General features: G+C 48.8%; 1 protein-coding gene across 5 annotated transcripts in view; it reads left to right on the top strand.

Moving 5' to 3' along the window:
• The window catches only part of CACNA1D (calcium voltage-gated channel subunit alpha1 D), a 419352-nt gene that overhangs the window by 114241 nt on the left and 285682 nt on the right, over nucleotides 1-19429 (top strand). For 4 of the 5 annotated variants that reach the window (XM_040994637.1, XM_040994639.1, XM_040994634.1 and 1 more), the window contains exons 1-3: nucleotides 7572-7638; nucleotides 9518-9827; nucleotides 13426-13531. In XM_040994637.1, coding sequence (XP_040850571.1) covers nucleotides 7572-7638; nucleotides 9518-9827; nucleotides 13426-13531 — 483 coding nt within the window. Of the gene's footprint in view, nucleotides 1-7571; nucleotides 7639-9517; nucleotides 9828-13425; nucleotides 13532-19429 lie in introns of those variants that run through there. The other variant, XM_040994635.1, reaches the window with a different exon arrangement.

The raw sequence follows: 19429 nt of genomic DNA on the forward strand, positions 1-19429 counted from the left end.
TATCCAGTGTTAAGAGTTAACTTGGTGAAGCAGTAAAAATTATGCATTTTTATTAAATATTTCTGGAGAGGTCTTTTTAATAATTTTAATGTTGGTGCAACAGCATAAAATGTTGTTGCTACGTGCCATGCCCATCTCTGTTGTGTGTTGCTTTGCATGGAAGCATCTTTTTTTTTCCTTGACCAGCTTTGGTTTTTCAGACCAAAGTCTTTAGCAAATATCTTCTTGAAAATGAATGTAGAGAACCAATTTCATCAAAGAAAAAAAAAACTAAGTATTTGTGCCAATGATAAAAATTTGATCTTTCAAGTGAAAATTAAGAATTCTGAAAAACTTCTGCTCCCGAGAGTTTGAGTTTGACAGCTTCCTGAGGCTCACAGACCTGCTGAGGAGATTGTGTTATCAAAGAATGTGCTTTTCTGCTATCGTACCAATGTGTTGACAGTTGTAAAGTCAGTGTGTCACTCAGTAAGCTGGTGTTTTCCTAATGGCCAGCGCATGATAAAAGATCCATTCAAACTGTAATACAGACATATTTTTTTGTTAATGTAATAGAGTATAAAAACATTTTACTGATATAGTTTCCAATTGCACATTTCAACTAACCATTGAGGATTGAATGTTTAAAGGTGTCAAAGTAAAGACTAACACAGTTACCTGAACAGTTTGCTAACACAGCTCTCTGTTTTCCAACGACACGCCTGTGAGCCTGGGCATTCTGCACACACCTCAGCTCAAACCTTCTTAGTACTACTGATGAAATGCAGAGGTCAACATGACAATCCAGCTTCTTTTAAGCTAGATCATAAAGAGATTTGTGAAAGTGTAGAAGGATGATGCCTTTTCATTTTGTTTTTTATTACAGCAGAGGCTCTTCAGGATCTACTGTAAGTGGTAGGAGTTTCAAAAGGAGACTTAAGAATAGGCCTGGGTGAGCTATGGATAGGTATTTGGCCATGAAAGCATTCCTTGGGATGCCTGCATCGCTTGTAAGAATGTCCTGGTTTAAGTACCAGCTCTGCTTTTGATCTCAGCTTCCCACTGATGCACATCCTGGGAGGCAGCGGCAGATGGCCAAGTTCCTGGATCCTTGCCAGGTGCGAGACATGGATAGAATTCCATGCCGCTGGCATCAGCCCAACTCAGCCATGACTGTGGCAGGCATTTGGGGCGTGACCCAGTGGCTGGAAGATTTGTCCCTGTTTCTGCCTTCCAAGTAAATAAAAATAAATGTAAACTTATAATTTAAAACAGGTTGGGTGAGCCAGACATTAGGAAATTTTCCACCATTCTGTTCGCTATCTTTGCAGCATCACTTGCCACAACTATCTCCTGAGAACCCTGGCATCCCAGTCTAGCCACCTGCCCCTGATTTCTGCAAAGTAGGGTATGTGGAATATATGCCATTCCACTCTTTGCAACACGTGTCCCCATCCCTTTACCCACCTGTTCTGGTGGTCAGTGACCCAGGGCTGCCCTGTTTAGCATCAAGGTTGGGGTCTGAGATCCTTATTTAGACCCATCTTCACAGGCTGTTTATGGAGTTCTACTTGCAGCCTTTAGGACCTGCTTGTTTGTCTTTAATTACAATTCCTGGCGTGTAAAGGATCCAAAATTTTCTCCCTTCTATATTTTTACCCTCGAAGGGCCAAGAGTGCTGCCATAAACCCTATTTTTTTTTTTTTTGTAAATATTAGTTGACAATTTCTAGTGATATTTGTGGGGTTTTATGGGCACATGCAAATTAATCAGAGTAGTGCCTGCTGTGAGCTTAATACTTGACAGTTAGGGGAGGGGCTGAGACGGATCCTTGCTTAAAGAGCAGCTGGAAGGGGACTCCTGGTAGGTACCACAATAAAGGACAGAGGACAGAACAAATTGATTAACTACCCCAGTCACGTGTTGGCAGTGAAAACCTGGGCAAACGGAGACTCTAAGGTGGACTATGTCAGCCAGTGGATTCTGGAGAGATTTCATCATGCTTGGAATGGTGAGACTGGCAGCAATTCAGAACTGTTGAACTATCAAAACTACTTGAGCAAGACCCTCAGAGCATGCCTCACATTGGGGACCCTGGGATGGTTGGGAGGCTGGGTGGGGCTTCTCCTTTTCTCTCTCTCTTTCTGCCAGACACAGGAAACAAAATTTGGAGATACATACACACACATATAGTATTGCTTGCTTGTGGTTTCAGATACTTTAAGTATGTGAATGTCTTATTTAAAGCAACATAAAGAGCCAAGTTTTTACACCTTTACTTATGTTATTGATGCAGTTTATTATTCTAGTAAGAGAACATATATGGACAAACAAGTTTTGCTATGATTTATTCATATTGAAAATAATTGTTTTTTCTTTTGTCTCTTTTCCATAAAATAAAAAGTTATTTTCTACCCAGAAAAAAAAAAAGAGCAGCTGGAAAGACAGGATTCGCAGACTAGATGCAATTGCACAAACCACGAGAAGGGATGTGCACAAACAGCCAGTTGCCTGTAGGCTTCAGGGGCATCTGTCAGAGAGACAGAGGTGTACATATATTCAGTCAGGGGTGGCAATCAGAGCAGACTTCTGGGAAGAGGTTGGGACTCCCAAAGAGACTTGTTAAATGGGAGGGTTTAGTTAGAGGTCAGCTGGGCTGGGATTTCAGGTCAGTGACTAAACAGGAGGCAAGGCAGAGTTAGAAATGAGCACAGCATGTTCACGGCCTAATGAGGAGGCTGCTGACCACAGTGAAGGTGAGTGGGGCGAAAGAGAAGGTTGGAGCCGAGACAGAGGAGCAGAGGTCAGATGTGGAAGGAAAGGTTTTGTTTTGTTGGTTTAGGGAATTGAGACGGTGATTTTTGAGCATCAGATGGATTCCTTACGCGAGGAAGAGTGGGGCTGCTAGTGCAAGGAGTCTGGGTGGCAAGATTCTGGACAAAGGTTATCAGCAAGGTGATCTTAGGGTCCCATGTAGAACACCCATTCAGGGCCTTCCCACCCAGATGGAGTTCTAGTCTCCTGGCTTCAGCCTGGTCCCCAGACCCAGCCCTTTATTATATATGCAGGGACTTTCACAGTTCATGGAAATGGGATTAAAATATGTCCATGTTGGTGCCAAAAATGTTTGAAATCCACAGTTTTTTCATAACAGGGATTTTTCTGTGAACTATTGTGTGACCCCTCATGCACGGGCATGGAGATCAGAACTGCACAATGGAGTGTTAATGACAGATTGGGATCTTAGCCTATGTGCTGATTGAGGTGAAATTTTATTCTAGCTGTTTCTCATGCCTTGTTGGCTCAGCCACAAAATTAATTGCGCGCAGTTGGGAACATATTATTTTAACTCCTGGGTGACTTGGTTTTGTCACTTGGATAATGAGGCTATCAAAGTTATCTGTATCACCGTTGGGGATTGTGGGCATACCATGATTTCATACATGTAAAGTATTTACATTTGATCCTCACACATCTAGGAAGCTATTTACTCTGAGTCGTCTAAATAAAAACAAATATAACATTATGAATATAAATACATATTTTAAAAATTTATTTATTTAAAAGGCAGAGTTAGAGGAGAGGGAGAAAGATATTTACCATCTATTGGTTGATTCCCTAAATGGTCAAAAGGTCTGGCTGTGGACCAGGCTGAACCCAGGAGTCTGGAATTCCATCTAGGCATGTAGGCATCCCACAGGGGTAGCAGTGGTTCACGTCGTTAGGCCATCTTTGGCTGCCTTGGCAGATGCAGGAGAAGGGAGCTGGACCAGAAGTGGAGCAGCTTGGAGTCGGTGGTGAACGTTAGTTAAGCTGCTGCCTGTGATGCAAAGCTGGTTGGAGTTCAGCTGCTCTGCTTCCCATCTAGCTTCCTGCTAATGTGCCTGGAAAAGAAGTAGAAAACGGGCCCCTGTACCCATGTGGGAGAGGCAGGTGAAGCTCCTGACTTTGGCCTGAACTAGCCCTGTGGCCATTTGGGGAGTGAACCATTGTTTGGAAACGCTCAATCTCCCCTCTTCCCCAGCACTTGTAACTCTGCCTTCCAAATAAATAAATTAAAAAAAAAAAAAAAGAAGTGGAACAGCTAAGACACAAACTGGCACTCTTGAGGGATGCAAGTGTTTCAGACAGTGGCCTAATCCTGCTGTGCCACAATACCAGATATGGGACGAAAGCAGCAAAGACAACAAAAATCTTGCTAGAGACACTGCAAAGATAGAATGTCAAAACTCCAACTTTGCAAACTCGTCTAGACTCTGGAGCATAAAACCCATGCCATAATCTAATCATGTCACTTGTTAGCTCGAAGGATCCAAATTTGTTCACTGGTTCTCAGAGCAGAGAAAATGGCAGTGGGAAGCTCAGCCACATGTCAGGGGTTGGGTCTCCTTTTCCAACCTTCCTCCTTCTGTGGTCCAGGTGACCTGTGTCTCAGCCACGCTGCACTCCAAAGATTTTCAAACACACCCAGCCTTGTATTTCAGTCTGTCATTTAGTCCCCCCAGAGCTTGTTCCATTGTTCTTGCCCCATTTCTGCCCTATAAATTAATCAACTGCTTTTGTTTTTAGATTTACTTATTTTCATTTGAACATTTTGCAGTCAGAGAAGGAAAGATAGAGAGATCTTCCACGTACTTGGTTCACTCCCCAAATGGCCACAACACCTGGAGCTGAGCCAAAGTCAGCAGCCATGAGGTTCCTCTGGGTCTCCTGTGGGTGCAGGGTGCCAAGGACCTGAGTCACCCTCCACTACTTTCTCAGACCATAAGCAGAGAGCTAGATCAGAAGTGGAGCAGTTAGGATTCAGACTGGCACACATATTGGATGCCAGTGCTTGCAGGAGGAGGATTAGCCTGATTTGCCACCATGCCAGCTCCAATCAACTGTTTTTTGATTAACAAAGTTTAAGAGCAGTTTTGGGTGCACATAGCAAGTTGTATAGTAAGTACACAGTTCCTAAGCACTCCTTCCTCTGATGGTTTCTCTTGTTATCCTTTTGCATAGAGTGATGCTGTTTCTATCCACCAGTGAACCAGTGTTGATGTGTGATAGCTAACTTCCTTCCATTCCTTGTCTATGTTGGGCGTTCACTTTTTGTGTTGTACAGGTCTATGGGTTTTGCCACCTGCAGTATCCTGTATCTATCACTATGGTACCAGACACAATGTACTGCCCTAAAATTGCCCCACATTCCAGCTGTTCAGCACTCCCCAGGGGGGGACTACCCATTAGATTTAAAGATATAGTAAAAATGCCTTCTTTTCTGGGAAAACTCAGATCCGTTCAGTTTCAGTGGAAGGTTTGCTGCGCCCCTTCACATGGCTCCGATATCCTGCACCGTATGGGAGATGCACGCCAGCTTCACAGACTCTTTTTAGCTGCTGCAGTTTGGAACTCAAGGCCAAGCCAGTGGCAGGGGTGGATTCTGTAGAACAGGGTTTTAGACTTGGAGACCTGAAAATGACTGTGCCCTTCTTGTTTCTTGGAGGGATGAGTTCTGGGAAGGGAACCATCTTACTTTCAGATTTTAGCTGGAGAACAGCCATAGGTGAGTGCCTGGGCCAACTTGATGCTGCTACTAAAGTCACGAGGTTATCTCCCTGTTTTCCCCTTTCCCCAAATGGAGCAAAACAAGGAGAGCTTGTCTCTTTCTCACGCCTCCAGGCCTTCATGCCAGTGTCAGGATCACCCCGCCCCTCTCTTCAGCAAAGTCTCCGTTGGGCTCCTCAATGACTCTTCCAGCGCGCCCCATCTCACCCCAACAATTAGGATGCACAGTGTGACTTTGGGCAAGTTCACCTTCCTATTGGCGCTTACTTTTTCCTACTCCCGCACTGAGCTTTTCTGCTCTAAAGACACTGTTCTGTTCAGGAGGAACTGGCAGGTAGGCACAAAAGCAAATAAACCAAGTCCTGGGAAATAACCAGGCAGATACCCTTCTCCAACAGCCAGAACAAAGCTGAAATGAAAAATATCAGTCATCCCGCAGATAACAATATTCTCTCTTGTAGACAGGAGCTGCCCTCCTCCACCACCCCGAAGGTGTCACAAAGCGAACCGCAGTGCTCAGCGTCCGCAGGGGAGCAGGCACACACCTCGGCGCTCCCGCGACCTTCCCTCTGAGCGACACCAGAGGGTCGCAGGGTCCTGGCGTTTACTTCCCTGCACCTGTCTCCAAACACACGTGGTGGGGGTTGGGGAGGAGGAGAGAGAGAGAAAACGAGCGAGCGAGATAGCGCTCCACCCCCACCCCGCTCTTAGTGCCCTCCCTAGTCGGCACCGGAGCGGGAAAGGAGGGAAAAGGGGGCGCTCTGGAAATCCGGTGGGAGCCAGAGGCAGCTACCTGGGGGGCAGAGAGCGCACCCCAGGGAGCAGGTCGTCCTGCAACCCCTCACCCACCGCAAAAAAAAAAAAAAAACCCACGAAAGGCCTGCGGGAGAGGAAGCTGCCCGGTTCCTTAGCCTCAAGGGACCCAGGCAGGGCCCCCGTAGGGTGCGCCTGGATACCGCAGCAACCATCGCCCGCGCGCACCTGTGCTCCCAGGGGGCGGGGCCTCCTCCAGGTGTGCCGAGAGCCCCGGCACCTCCGTACCCCACACCTCCAAGAAGCAGGGCGGGGAGGAGGAGCGGTTAATCCGCACGCGGCCTCCGCTGGAGGCACCGGCACCGCCCGCCTCTTCCCCGGGAAGCGGGCGTGCACACCCTGCGCGGCGCCGAGGGGGTTAAGGCCGCGAGCCGCGGCAGGAGCGCGCTTAACCCCTCGGCATCCGCGGGTCCTCGGGGCCTGTCGGCGCCGGCTGCGATCCCACGCGGCGGCCACCTGGAGCGCGCAGGGCCCAGGCCGCCGCGGGTGTCCGGGGCAGCGGCGCGGCCCGTGGGAGGCTCGGCGGGCGGGGCGCGCGGAGGACGGCGGCGGCGGGCGCGCAGCGTCGCCAGGGCGAAGCCGGCGTGCGGCACGGCGCGGCGGGCGCGGAGCGAGCGAGCGAGCGAGCGGGCGGGCGGGCGAGCGAGCGCCTCCGTCCCCGGATGTGAGCTGGGGCTGCCCACGGTCCCGAGCCAGCGGCGGCGCGGGCGGCGGGCACCGGGCACCGGGCACCGGGCACCGCGGCGGCGGCGGCGGGCGGCATGGGGGGCGCTCCGAGCGGCCCCGGCGGCCGGGCCGGCACCTCCAGGGCGCCCCTCCGCTAGAGGAGGGGGACCAAGCCAATTCTCCTTTGCAGCAAAAAAAAGAAAAGAAAAAAAAAGAAAAAAATAATAATTTATATATACATATAAATAAATAAAAATAAGAAAATTTTTAAAAGAAAAAAGATCATGTATATATTATTGAGATAATATATACATCTGATTTTATTTTTTTAAAAAAGTTTATTTTGCTCTTTTTTTTTTTTTGAAAAGGACGGAGCGTGGGTGGCAAGCGGTTTTTATAAATTATCCTTATTTTCTGTTATTTGTCCCCGGCGGCGCTCCCCCACCCCCTGCCTAAGCGAGAATCAGGGCAGGGACCGCGGCTCCTACCCATCTGGGAACCCCTTCACTGTTCCTCCCTGCATAGTGCCCTGCACACAGTAGGCGCTGAATAAATGTTCGTGGATGATGATGATGATGATGATGAAAAAAATGCAGCATCAACGGCAGCAGCAAGAGGACCACGCGAACGGTGAGCAGCCAGCACAGCCTGGGCGCCCGCGGCCAGATCCGGCCCTGGCCACAGTCCTCCGGCCACCCCCTCCCCGCCCCCACCCCCCACGGCTGCGCCTTGCCGGCTGGGTTGAGGGGGTTGGAAAGGATGCTCCCAGCTCGGAGCCATCCGCTGAGAGAGGGGAGATGCGGGGAGATGCGTGGCGGCCACCCTGGCTCTCCCCTTGAGGCCCTGAATGTCAGAGTTGATTCTGCATTTGTGGGGTGGGGGCGGCCGCGGAGCGTGTGGAGCCCTGTGCGGCTTCTCTGTCCCCTGGCACAACTTTCCTCTGAGGCTCGGGAAGGCAGGGAGCAGGGGAATGGGGCCGCTAGTCTGTGCCCAGAGCCCCCATTCCCAGTGTCTTCTGGCCTTCTCCTCCCCCACTCCCTCCGAGCCCTTTAGACCGGGTAAGAGGTCTTTGGTGGCATCCGGAAAATTCTAGGATTGCCGGGTTTTACCCTTCTAGCACCCCATTCCAGGCCCTGGCAGGGGGTGGAGGGAGGCCAGAGGCTCCCTGCAATCTGGAGGAAGGGTCCGGGAAGCAGTGCTTCTCCTGTCTCCCAGCTTTCAGCGCCCGCGGCACACCGGTAACCTAGCAATGCCCTGGGATTCGCCTCCACTGTGGGGCTCCCCTCCCTAGCCCTGGCCCGGCCACCACGTGCAATTTCTTTGCTGGCCACAGCTGGGTCGACCGAAGCTAGGACAGTACCTGGACAGCCCTCTTCCTTGAAGGTCGCCAATCCCCCCCCCCCTCCCCTACGGTTAGGTGGGTTGCAAGCGTTTCCGGGTGAGCGCACCCCAAGGGAACGGTCTGGCACCGCTCCTCCGGCCCAGATTGTCTTGCTGCCTGCCCATTTTGCTCCCTTCTCAGGCTTGCTGGGCAAGCAGACCGGTGCTTGCTCTGACTTCTTGCAGTAGCTGATTTTGCAAATCCTGGTGGGTCCCACCATCTCTGTGCCACCAAGCTCACTGTGACTTCTGCTTGGGTGAGGAGGTGGTGTGACCCAAGCCAAGAAGGTGCCGGTGGAGAGGTGCCAGGGTCTAAGCTGACCCCAAACCAGGGGGGGCTTCTCACTGGAAGACCCCCTTGGGGTTGTGCCATGCGTGCAACTGAAGCAGACTTCCGCTGAGCAGGTTCCTGCCTAGGCCTCTGGGCCCCAGGCACCTTCCAGCCTGTGTGTCCTAGGTGTGTAAGGGTGCCCGGCAGACTGCCTTCTGTGTCTCTCTGGGTGCTGGCTTGGCTGCTGCTGCTGCAATTTAAAATGCAAAAAAGCCCTAAAGATGTTTTCTGTTTCCGGAAGCCTGTGGAGGAAATGAGTCCCAAGCATCATGAATTTTCATTTGCAGGAAGTGTCAGTGCATCATCTAGATATTTGTTACAGACTTTTCGTACTGCCCGCGTGCTGGTGGATGTTTTTTTTTTTTTTTCCATGTTGGAAAAAAAAATTGCATTGTGGAAAGATGTTGGAGTAACACCCTGGAAATGATTAAGACTATTGAATTATTGGCATTGTCTTCCCCACACCCCCGCTTGATCATGATGGTGGTTATTTACAGAAAAGCTGTTCATCTCTTCACTCATGAGTGATAGATACATGGGTTTCCCAAGTCAGAAAAGGTGCGCAGTGAATGAGAGGGTGACCTACGAGACTCCTGGTGGAGAAGGGTATGGTGCAATAGGATTCCCATGTTCTTGACATGTGGGAGCACAGCGTGTGGACTCTCGCCACAGAGCAGAACCTGTGTTTCACCATGGAAATGCACTCCCCACCTCCCTGCGAGGCAACCTGGCCTCACCTCTCACACCGCAGTGTCTCTTTTTCAAATTTTTTTTTTCTTTTTTTCTCCTTCTCCCCAGAGGCAAACTATGCAAGAAGCAGCAGATTCCCTCTCTCTGGGGAAGGACCAACTTCTCAGCCGAACAGCTCCAAGCAAACTGTCCTGTCTTGGCAGGCTGCGATCGACGCTGCCCGGCAGGCCAAGGCTGCCCAGACCATGAGCACCTCCGCGCCCCCACCTGTCGGATCTCTCTCCCAAAGAAAACGTCAGCAATACGCCAAGAGCAAAAAACAGGGGAACTCGTCCAGCAGCCGACCTGCCCGTGCCCTTTTCTGTTTGTCACTCAATAACCCCATCCGGAGAGCCTGCATTAGTATAGTGGAATGGAAGTATCCTTTTTTTGGGGGGGGTGAGGAGGTGGGTACAGGGAGGATGAATCTTTCTTGTTTTCTCTTTTACCATCTGTTCTTTAAAAAGATTGGCTTTCGGAAATGACACAAAGCTCTAGCCTTGTGGGATTCGAGAGCCATAGTAGAAAGCTGTGTGTTAAGAGGGTTTCACTGTTTATACCTTCCTGGCGCTGCAGGTTGCAGGGAGTGGTATATTTAGCCTGCGTGTGTGTGTGTGTGTGTGTGTGTGTGTTTAGGGGTAGGGGAGGGGGTCATCACTTGAAGTTTCACAGTGATGGATTGTTAACACATAGAACCTAACCTTTGCTCATTGGGCCTAGGCGATCTGTTGGTTAGTTTCCAACCACTGGTGGTTATGTTTTGAACCTGTTGTGCTTGAAGATCTGCCGCTCTGTAAGACTTTGTTGGAAGTGAATTCGTTTTTTTGACCTCTAGCTGACTCTTCTCATTCTGGTGTTTTGAAATTTGCTTCTTCAACTCCCTCCCACCCACGGGGAGGTTGTTGCTTGTCTGCTACGTTTGGGGGGTCTGCTGATTCAGGGAGTCAGAAAGTGTGTATAGTTGTTTTAAAGGGAGTGCTTTTGATGGTCTTGTTTTGCTGTTAGATGCTGCATCTTCCTGGAATTTCCTTTTGACAGGTTCTACAACAGCACTTGAACACTAAGCTAGGAGGAAGGGAGCCAGTGGTGAGGGGAGAGGCATGGCTGTGTGTGACTTCCTCCTGAGGCTTTAGTGCTATGCTCTCCACGAAGGAATTTGCAGTTGTTGCCTTTATAAAGGGGGGAAAAAAATCCGGTCTGTGTCCTTGGCCTGGTGTTGCATTTCTGGGTGTCTCCTTCGTATTTTTCAAACTGAGGTCCAGCTGCTCCAGGACGGCTGTGGAGTCCTAGGTCTTGGGAACGTGCCATCCTCCTATGGGCTTCCCCTTTCCCCACCCCCCCGAGGCTGGTTCCCACCACTTCCACCTTCAGGAGAGGTTGACCGAACGCTTCTCCCTGGGCAGTGGCTCTCTAATGAGATGATTCATTGGCTTGGGTCAAATCAAGCATTGCTTTTCCCCAGAAGTGTGTGTAGGGGGCTGGCAGGAACCTTCAAGCAGTTCCCAGCCAGAGAAGGGAGTGTGACTGAGGGTGTCCTCCACCAGGCCAGGCCCTGTTTGGGAGAGTGGGACTGGGAGAGTGGGGTAGCCAGGCTGAAAGGGAAACTGACCAAGGGAACATGCAGTCAGACAGCTCTTGGCCTGCCCTGCGTCTAAGCTGGTTTTCTCATGCCCACGAGAGAGGAGCTAAAATCAGGTATCTGCCCAGAAGGAGTCTGGTGAGCGCTAGGCAGGCTTGGAGAGATGTTCATGTGTTGCAGTATTTTTTTTTTTTTTGAACAGATGCCGTCTCCCTCCAGTCAGTTAGGGTGTCTCTCCTCTGGCTGTGGTTGGGTTTTGTACAGTTTTCCCTGTAAGGTCTTCCCTGACCTGCAGACAGAACACTTGTGGCAGGCCTGGGAAGGTATTAGGTACATGGTGTGTGTGTCGGGGGAGCTAGGGGGCCTGGGTGCTGGGCACTGGCATTATCAGAGCCACAGCTGCTGCAGCTGTGGTTTGCCAGAGAGCTGCCCTGCTCCTGAGCCTGGCTTGGTATGACTCTGAGTAAGCAGAGACCTCTCGGTGGGGTCACTAGCTGCTTGTGGAATGAAGTGGGAGGCCCGTTGCCATTTCTCATCTGGCAGGGTAATTTGTACAGAGCAGTGGCTGTGTGCAGAGTGACTTCCTGGGTCGCTCTGCTGTTTGTACAGGGTCTGGGGATGGGGCTGCCGGTTAGTGAGAAGCCTGCTCCTAAACGGGATAGTCTGTAGAAAGCAGAGATTCTGTCCACCTTCTCCCCCTTCCACCTCCTATGTCAGTATCCTTTTATTTCAGAGAGCAGAGTTACTGCAGCTTTGCCTAGGCAGCCCCTGGCCTGCTAAGCAGAGGTGCCTTTCACCCTTTGGGAGATGAGGGGAGGGGTATATTATTCTTCTCAGAAGTTGCTGATAGCTTCAGATCTCGCTTTGTTGCCTTGTTGCTTTTCGTCTGGAAAGTCTTGTAGCAGGGAGATGATAACTTCTGGCGTGGGAAACTAAAACGGACCAGTAGGGGAAAAGGAAACATACATACACCTTATGTCTGGTCTCCCTAAGCAGTGTTAATATTGCTCAGATATGCAGGTTTACATTTAGATCCTGGCAGATTGAAAAAGAAGCATGATTTTGCTTGGGAGGGGAGAGAATATGTATGTTTCTGCCTAGAGCCACTTGGGGCAATTGACTTTGTGCATTTTAAATGGGACCTGCTGAGAGGGAAGGAGAGCAGGGAACTCTGAAGTCTTTTGAGTTGATTCCCTGGAGATAAGATTGTGTAATACTAGATGACTTAGGAGAATCCAGATGAGTCCAGCTAACTGGCTTAAAAAGTAAGCCCATCAAAGTTAGTACAGGCTTCGTGTTATTCTTGTCTTACTCCGGTGAGTTCCCTAAGCTCGCCCAGGGCTTGAGGGTTATAAAACTTCAGGTGTCTGCAGAGATGGGAGGCATGTTCCCCTCAGTAGTTTTTAGATTTCCTATATGGGTGTCAAAAGGAACAGAGAGCAGCCAGAAAATGTTAAGCCAGTGACCTTAAGCCCTGGAATTGGGGAGCATTCGGAAAGGCTGAAAAGGAGAAAGAGAGACACTGTTGTTTTGGCAGATGTGTTGGAGTTGATATCTTGGGTGCTGATGGTGTCTGCTGACATCAGCACATCTGAACCACTGGTCTGTTGAAGACCCATCTCAGTAATTCTTCCAGACAGACCTCCGAGATTGAGAACTGTTAAACCTGCTCTGAAAGTGTCTGGTGCTGATTGCTTATAGCTTTTTAATATGATTTGTTTAGAAATTGAACACAGTAACAGCACATTATACACTGAGCTCCGGTCCAGCTTGAATCTGAAATGGTCAGAGCCATTGGCTCTCAGCAGTAGGGGAGGTAGAGAAAGGCAGCTAGAGCCTGGCTTAGTCAACTCAGTGTCTAGGGTCACAGGTAGAATGGAGAAGGTTGCAGATAGAGCCAAGAGAAGGTGCTAGAGAGTTGACCTGCCCCAGTCCACATGGGAAATTTAGACTGACCCAGCCAAGAATAGCCCCTGAGAAAATGGCATTCCCACACGGGGGCGAGGATCTGTGGAAGAGATTTATTTTGCGATGACTTCTCTGGGTTTCTGACAGCTGAGAATGTAGCAAGGGTTTGTGACTTTCAAAACTACAAGCGGTAGAAACCTGTTTACACAGTGCCCTTGCTGGAGGGACGGTTTACTTACCCAGTGTGTTCAGCTGAAGTGTGAGAGTTACAGGATGCTTGCAAACCAAGAAAAGGACATGGAGAGGTCATCTGATCGCAGGATCTACCACGAGATGACCACTGACCGTACTTCCTGCTCTTGGTTGTGACAGTCAACTGAAAACAATATGTGTGTGTTATTTTCATTTCAGAAGTGATGTGATCGGGGTGTGATTGAGAGAGGTGGTTGCTGCTTGTATAAGAGATACAAACCTTAACAAAATCCTTCAGACCATTTGACATATTTATATTATTGGCTATTTTTGCCAATTGTGTGGCCTTAGCTATTTACATCCCATTCCCTGAAGATGATTCTAATTCAACAAATCATAACTTGGTAAGTGCCCTTGGAGTTCTTCCTCCTCTCCGTGAAATCTTAGCATTTGCTATGGGATGTAAGCCGGTGGCTGTCTTTCTGGCTGAGGTTGCCATTCCCTGGAGCTTTGCTGCAGAAGGTTCAACTTTGTGTCTGATCTGTATTCTCAAATTTTGTATTGAATGAAAGTGTTCAAAGCCATGAATTTTGTATAAATATATGTGGGACTTTTTAATGGGAGAAATTTGTAACAGATTTTAAAATAACTTTTCTTTCCACGTGAGCTTTTGCTGGCTTTTCCCCCTTTGGGGATGGCATGGATACTTGGGTCAATTTTTCTGAGAAGTAGAGAATTATCAGATTTTGTGCCTGAGCTATATTCAGTTTTGAAGGGCAGAGTACGATAAAACAAATTCATTTATATTAAATGTCCTGTGCAATTATGTGGTATAGTACTGAAGTGTCTATGCCAAATCCTAGGTTCTACCCTGATATAAAATGATTCTGTGATTAAATAAATTGGTATTATAATGGACTTTTAGAGCTTGTTGGTACACGTTCGTTTCATAGGACCTCGGGGGAAGCTGTGCAGTTAAAAAAAAAAAAACAGGTGTTTTTCTGTGTAGCTCAGCTCAGCTCTGATAGTCACTGGTCATGGATTCTTTAGACACTTTTATGTTTTCTCAGTGGAACACTTTTACCATCATGGAACGGGCATGCCGCAGAACTTCCTTTGGGAAAGGTCAAAGTTCCAGCTTTGAATGAATGGCACTTCAGAGGCTGAGGGGACCAGGAAGCTTGTGCCTCTTGGCTGCCCAGTGGTTGTGTGTTGGGGTCTGTGCTCATAGCCTTCTGTATTGCCGTTCACCTACCTAGCAGGTGCAGGACTGGTGTAAGGAATGATTTGACCTCTGAGAGTCTGTGGTTTTTCTTGGATGGTGCAGAAGGGATTTGGGGGTTTCTGGTGCTCACAAGGCTCCCTTCTCTGGCACAGGGGCCACGTTCCACCGGCAGGCATAGGAAGGCGCAGGGCTGGGGCACAGGAGGCTCTTGTGTTCCTCTCTGTCCTCCTGTCTTGGCTACTGCGTCTGGCTTTGGTTTCTCGGGTGGAAGCTGAATGTCCCTCCTGAGTGAGTATTGTGAAGGCAAACAGCCCAGGTTCCTCCTGGCGGGGCAGAGCCTGCTGACTTCTCAGTGGGTGCAGTTCTGTTCTTAGGGACATGGCTGAAGTGGTTGATAATGTGGAGGGGCTCACAAGCCATTTGAAATGCTGTAGCAGAGTTCAAGCATCATGTGATGTCTGTGTGCCTAAAGCTTTCTGTAGGTCTGACCTCTGGAGACTGTGGAGGCATTTTGGCTGTTGCCTCTGAAGACGCAATGGTGGGGGTAAGATCATCTGTAAACAGAAGTGTGCTTGCGGGTACCCAGGCAATGCTGGTGTCTGGAGCAGCTTTGGGTGTGTCATTAGGCACAGGATGGTTGAAAGTTGCATTTGAAGGGAGAAGAGGGTGGTGGAAAGCCACCCAGGTCGAGGAGTTAAGTCTTCACCATTGAGACTGCAGCTGGTGTTAGCCTTGTTACCAAATTTAACGGCGTGGATGGTGACCCAGTTTGTTGCTCAAGAGAACATGATTAAACAAACTTAGCAAATAAATACCTTTCAGAAGGGCAGATTAATTCAGATCAATGGAATAATTAATGTAGCTGTATGTGTAAGCCAATTAATATTCTGGCTTTTTTTTTTTCTCCTGGGGAAATTCAGGGCACTCATCTAAGTGCCGTCAGACCATTTGGACTTCTCAGCTAAGACACAAGGGAGTGAGGGACAGGAAATGGTTGAATCCCTCTTCTTTATCCTCTCATTCCCCCCACAATAGATCCACTTTCTTGGCAAGTGCGTCAGTTTGCCAGGCCTTTTTAAAAACTGTGTACATCCCTTTGACCTCTTTGCCGAGCCTGCTGAAACTCATAGCCCTCATGTTCACATCTTGATTGCACTTGGATGGTCACGTGGCTGGATGGGTTTGTACTCTGCCAGTCTCTAAATGGTCCCTCCCTGCTGTGGGAAGGGACTGGCCTTGTGGTTTGCACCCCCACCCCACCCCACAACCCTGCTGACTCGGAGCGAGGTCCCATGCCACGCCAGTCCTGCCACCAGGGAGCCTGCTTTTTTTTTTTTGTTTAATACATTTGACCCAATTTGTACCAAAGTGATTGCTCTATTTTTGGGATGGGTTTAGAGGCAGCTGAACGAAGCTTATTTCTCATCCATAGTAAATACCTTTCATTTCATGTGAATGGTAAAACATAGGCCAAGGCCGACTAGGGTGAAGGAGCCTTGTCTGTCAGGGAGCTGGGCATGGATTTGCCGGATTGCTTCCCGGGAATTGTGTCTGTTGGGTTCGAAGAGTGACGTCCAGGGTCAGTTGTACCTTTGCTGTGGTAATGAAATGACTCCTCTTGTGGTCCCCATGGGTTCAGCATGTGTCTGTTCTGGGCTGTGTGTGTAACTCAGCTGGCATTGGGGATTTGGAGACTGCCTTGGGGCCAGTATGTTTTCCCAGGGTTGGATTTTTTTTTTATTATTATTTTTAAAATATAAACAGTCTAAGTTTCTACGCAGCTTTCCTTTGTGGATTTTCAGGGATGCGTGGAGGCTGAAGCCATGGAAACCGTGCAGCTCGCTCAGTTCCCACAGTGATGTCCCCTCTGGTTTGCTCAGCAGCGGCACTGCCTCATGGCATTGTCCTCACCGACTTTGTTTTCTTCTTGGCCCTGTGGAGGGGTGCCCTCATGTCCTGGCATGGCGTTGCTTCGCTGTGACAGACATGCTCTGTCTTCTGTCCCAGCCCTTGTTTCTCACACATGCACACATACCCAGAACTTTCCCACCCCAGGTTACCTCCTGCAGGACTGCTGCCTCAGCTAGGACGTGGTTGGAGCTGGAGCCAGTGTTGCGATGTAACGGGTTAAGTCACCGCCTGCCATACTGGCATTGCCTACCGACACCATTTTGTGTCTGGGCTGCTCCCGGTTAATGCACCTGGAAAGCAGCAGAAGCTGGCCTGAGCTACACCCACATGGGAGGCCTGGAGGAGGCTCCTGGTTCCTAACTTCTGTCTGGTCTAGCTCCAGTCGTCTGGGGAGCAAATCTATACATGGAAGATCTCTCTCACCATTTCTCCCCTTCTCTCTGGAACTCTGCCTTTCAAATAAATAAAACAAATTTTTCTTTAAAAAACAGAATGGCCAGAGTAGCGGTCTGCACCTAACATGGCATCTCTTGTCCTCTGTAAGGTACTCGAGGGCCAGCCCCAGCCTTGGCTTGTACCCCTCTGTGTCTTTGTCCACAACAGGACCTGGATCCTACAAGGTGCTTAATAAATGCTCATGAAATTCAGCAGTAACAGCAGAAGTTACTAAGTCTTTGGCCCTTTTGTGGCTCTATTCCCATCTGGGTCCAGTGTTTTTGTGTTTGTAGCTTATTGACATTAAAGACAAAATCTTGCAGATTTTACGTCTCCCCTCTCTTTTCACCACTGTCAGGTGACATTTGCTGGAGAAGCAATCCCCGCTGACGAAGCTCTCCCCGGACAAAAGGCCAGGTGCAACTTGGTCCGGCGTGACCTTTTCGGTTTAACTCTCATGGCTCTGGTGCTCCACCTTTGCCCACTAACCACCTCTCCTCTCTTTGTCCACCAGCTGGCTCTGCCTCCCTTGCTTTCTCTTACTCCTTCCTACCCTTTATTCATCTGTCACTATGCTCACTTCTGCTCGCAGATAAACTTGACTTATGACCTTTCAAAGAGGCCTCTTGTAAACTGATCTGAAGGAGCAGCCTTACCTGAACCTCTCTTGGGGCATTCTGCATATAAAGTGCTCTGTTGTAGTTATTTACATGCACATTCTTAGCAAGCATCTTCAGAATGTCATTCCTGGTGAACTACTTTTGAGTCTAGCAATGCTTGACACAATGTACACAGTAGATGCTTAGTAAGTAAATGGGGATGACAGCCCAGCAGTTTTAGAAACACCTCACCCACTTTGTCCTCCCAGCCTTGGATAGGGGTCTTTGGTACCTCTGTGGACTTCTTGGAGGTCCTTGCCTGAGGGTGGGTGGCAAATTGTGCACCTGTGGCTGAAGAAGACCCCAGAGCCAAGCTTCACAGCTGAGGAGTCATGTATGTTTTGTGAGCTGGACTCAGGGTGCTAAGGCTGGTGGAGCCTGGGAAGTTCTTCTGGACTGTGGGGATTTGTCAGCAGGGCCGGGAATGCTGGGGGATGATCAGTGCCGTGGCCTAGATCCTTTGTACTGTGCTAACTGAGCTGGAAAAGCAGGGCTGTTGGATCTATGTGGATGTACAGTTTAGCATCTCTCCTGTTATGCAGAGTGGTATGAACAACAACTCCTGAAACCTGATTTTGTAACCCAGCTGGTTGGGTCTTGCCTGCAAGGTGGGTGTTGCAGCTGTCTGTGACTTCACTCTGTAGTGTTCATCTTGGATTGCATTTTCTCATTGCTGCATACCAAGTTCTCTCTATTCATGTGGGACAGATTGTGTACTGTCCTCTAGGTTCCACCTTCTCTGATCTTGCCTTCATTTCTCACCCCCACCTGCTTGCTTTCCCTACACTCCTGTCAGCAGCCCCTGCCCTTTACAGAGACTAGCCCCTTGCAGCCTTGGTTTGGAACTGTGTTAGGACAGGGCTGGGGGACCCATGGGCTTTGGAGCCCTATGGTTGATTAGCACAGTGAGTGTGGATGAAACTAGAGGTGGACCTGGGGTCTATTTCCATTTACAAGGTTGTGAATACACCTGTCTCTGTGCTGGGCTCCTAGTAGGTGCATTAGAAAATGCACATTGCTTGAGTGAATAAACAAATACACCATCATACAAGCAGTGTATTCTTAGAGATTATTAGTTAATTTTCAACAATTGGCTAATGATTAATGTTTGCCAGAGAGGCTGTTATTATCTAATACTATAAATCCCAGAAACAGCTGTTAGAGTTCACTTTTAATTTCAGGATTGTATCTTTCTTTCTTGGCAAATGCAACTTTTTTTGGGGGGGGGTTGGGTTCTAGAGCAGGAGAAATGAATTGCCAATAGCTATTGATACTTTTGAATCTGTAAGACAGGTAACTTTTTGTATATGGAGCAGGAGAGAGGAAACACAAGTACTTGTTGCTACTGTTTGAATCCATGGTATGAATCTGGGAATGGTTCTGTCTGGGTGGATGTTACATTCCATGTCAAGATTGGTGCAGGGATTGCTGTAACATGACAAGCAGATGGGTTTGAATAGTAGCACTTCACACAAAGTTGGTTTCCTAATAATAAAATGTGGACCAGTTTATGGGCTGTACAGATAACTGCATCTCTGCAAAGTTAATTATTTATTTGAGAGAGAGAGAGTGCAAGAGCACACTCCATCTGCTGGTTCGTTCCCTAGATGACCCAACAGTTGAAAGTAGGCTGGGTTGAAACTGGAAGCTGAGCTGGGAACCTAGATTACTTGAGCATTAACTGCTGTATCTCAAGATACACATAGGCAGGAAGTTGGAATCAGGACCTGATCCCAGGATTCAAACCCAGGTACTGTAATGTAGAAGGTGTCTTTTTAAAAAAGGATTTATTAATTTTTACTTCAAAGAGTTATACAGACACACACGCAGAGAGAGAGAGAGAGAGAGAGAGAGAATATCTTCCATCTATTGGATCATTCTCCAAACGGTCACAATGGCCGGAGCTGAGCCAGTCTGAAACTGGGAACCAGGAGCTTCTTCTGGGTCTCCCACGTGGATGTGGAAACCTAAACACTTGAGGGCAGGAGCCCAAGTACTTGGGGCATTTTCTGTTGCTTTCCAGGCATATGAGTAAGGTGGAACTTGAACCAGCACCCGTATGGAATGCTGGC

The sequence above is a fragment of the Ochotona curzoniae genome, unplaced genomic scaffold (genome assembly GCF_017591425.1).
Source record: "Ochotona curzoniae isolate NIBS_2020 unplaced genomic scaffold, NIBS_Ocur_1.0 contig_908, whole genome shotgun sequence".
Lineage (NCBI taxonomy): Eukaryota > Metazoa > Chordata > Mammalia > Lagomorpha > Ochotonidae > Ochotona > Ochotona curzoniae.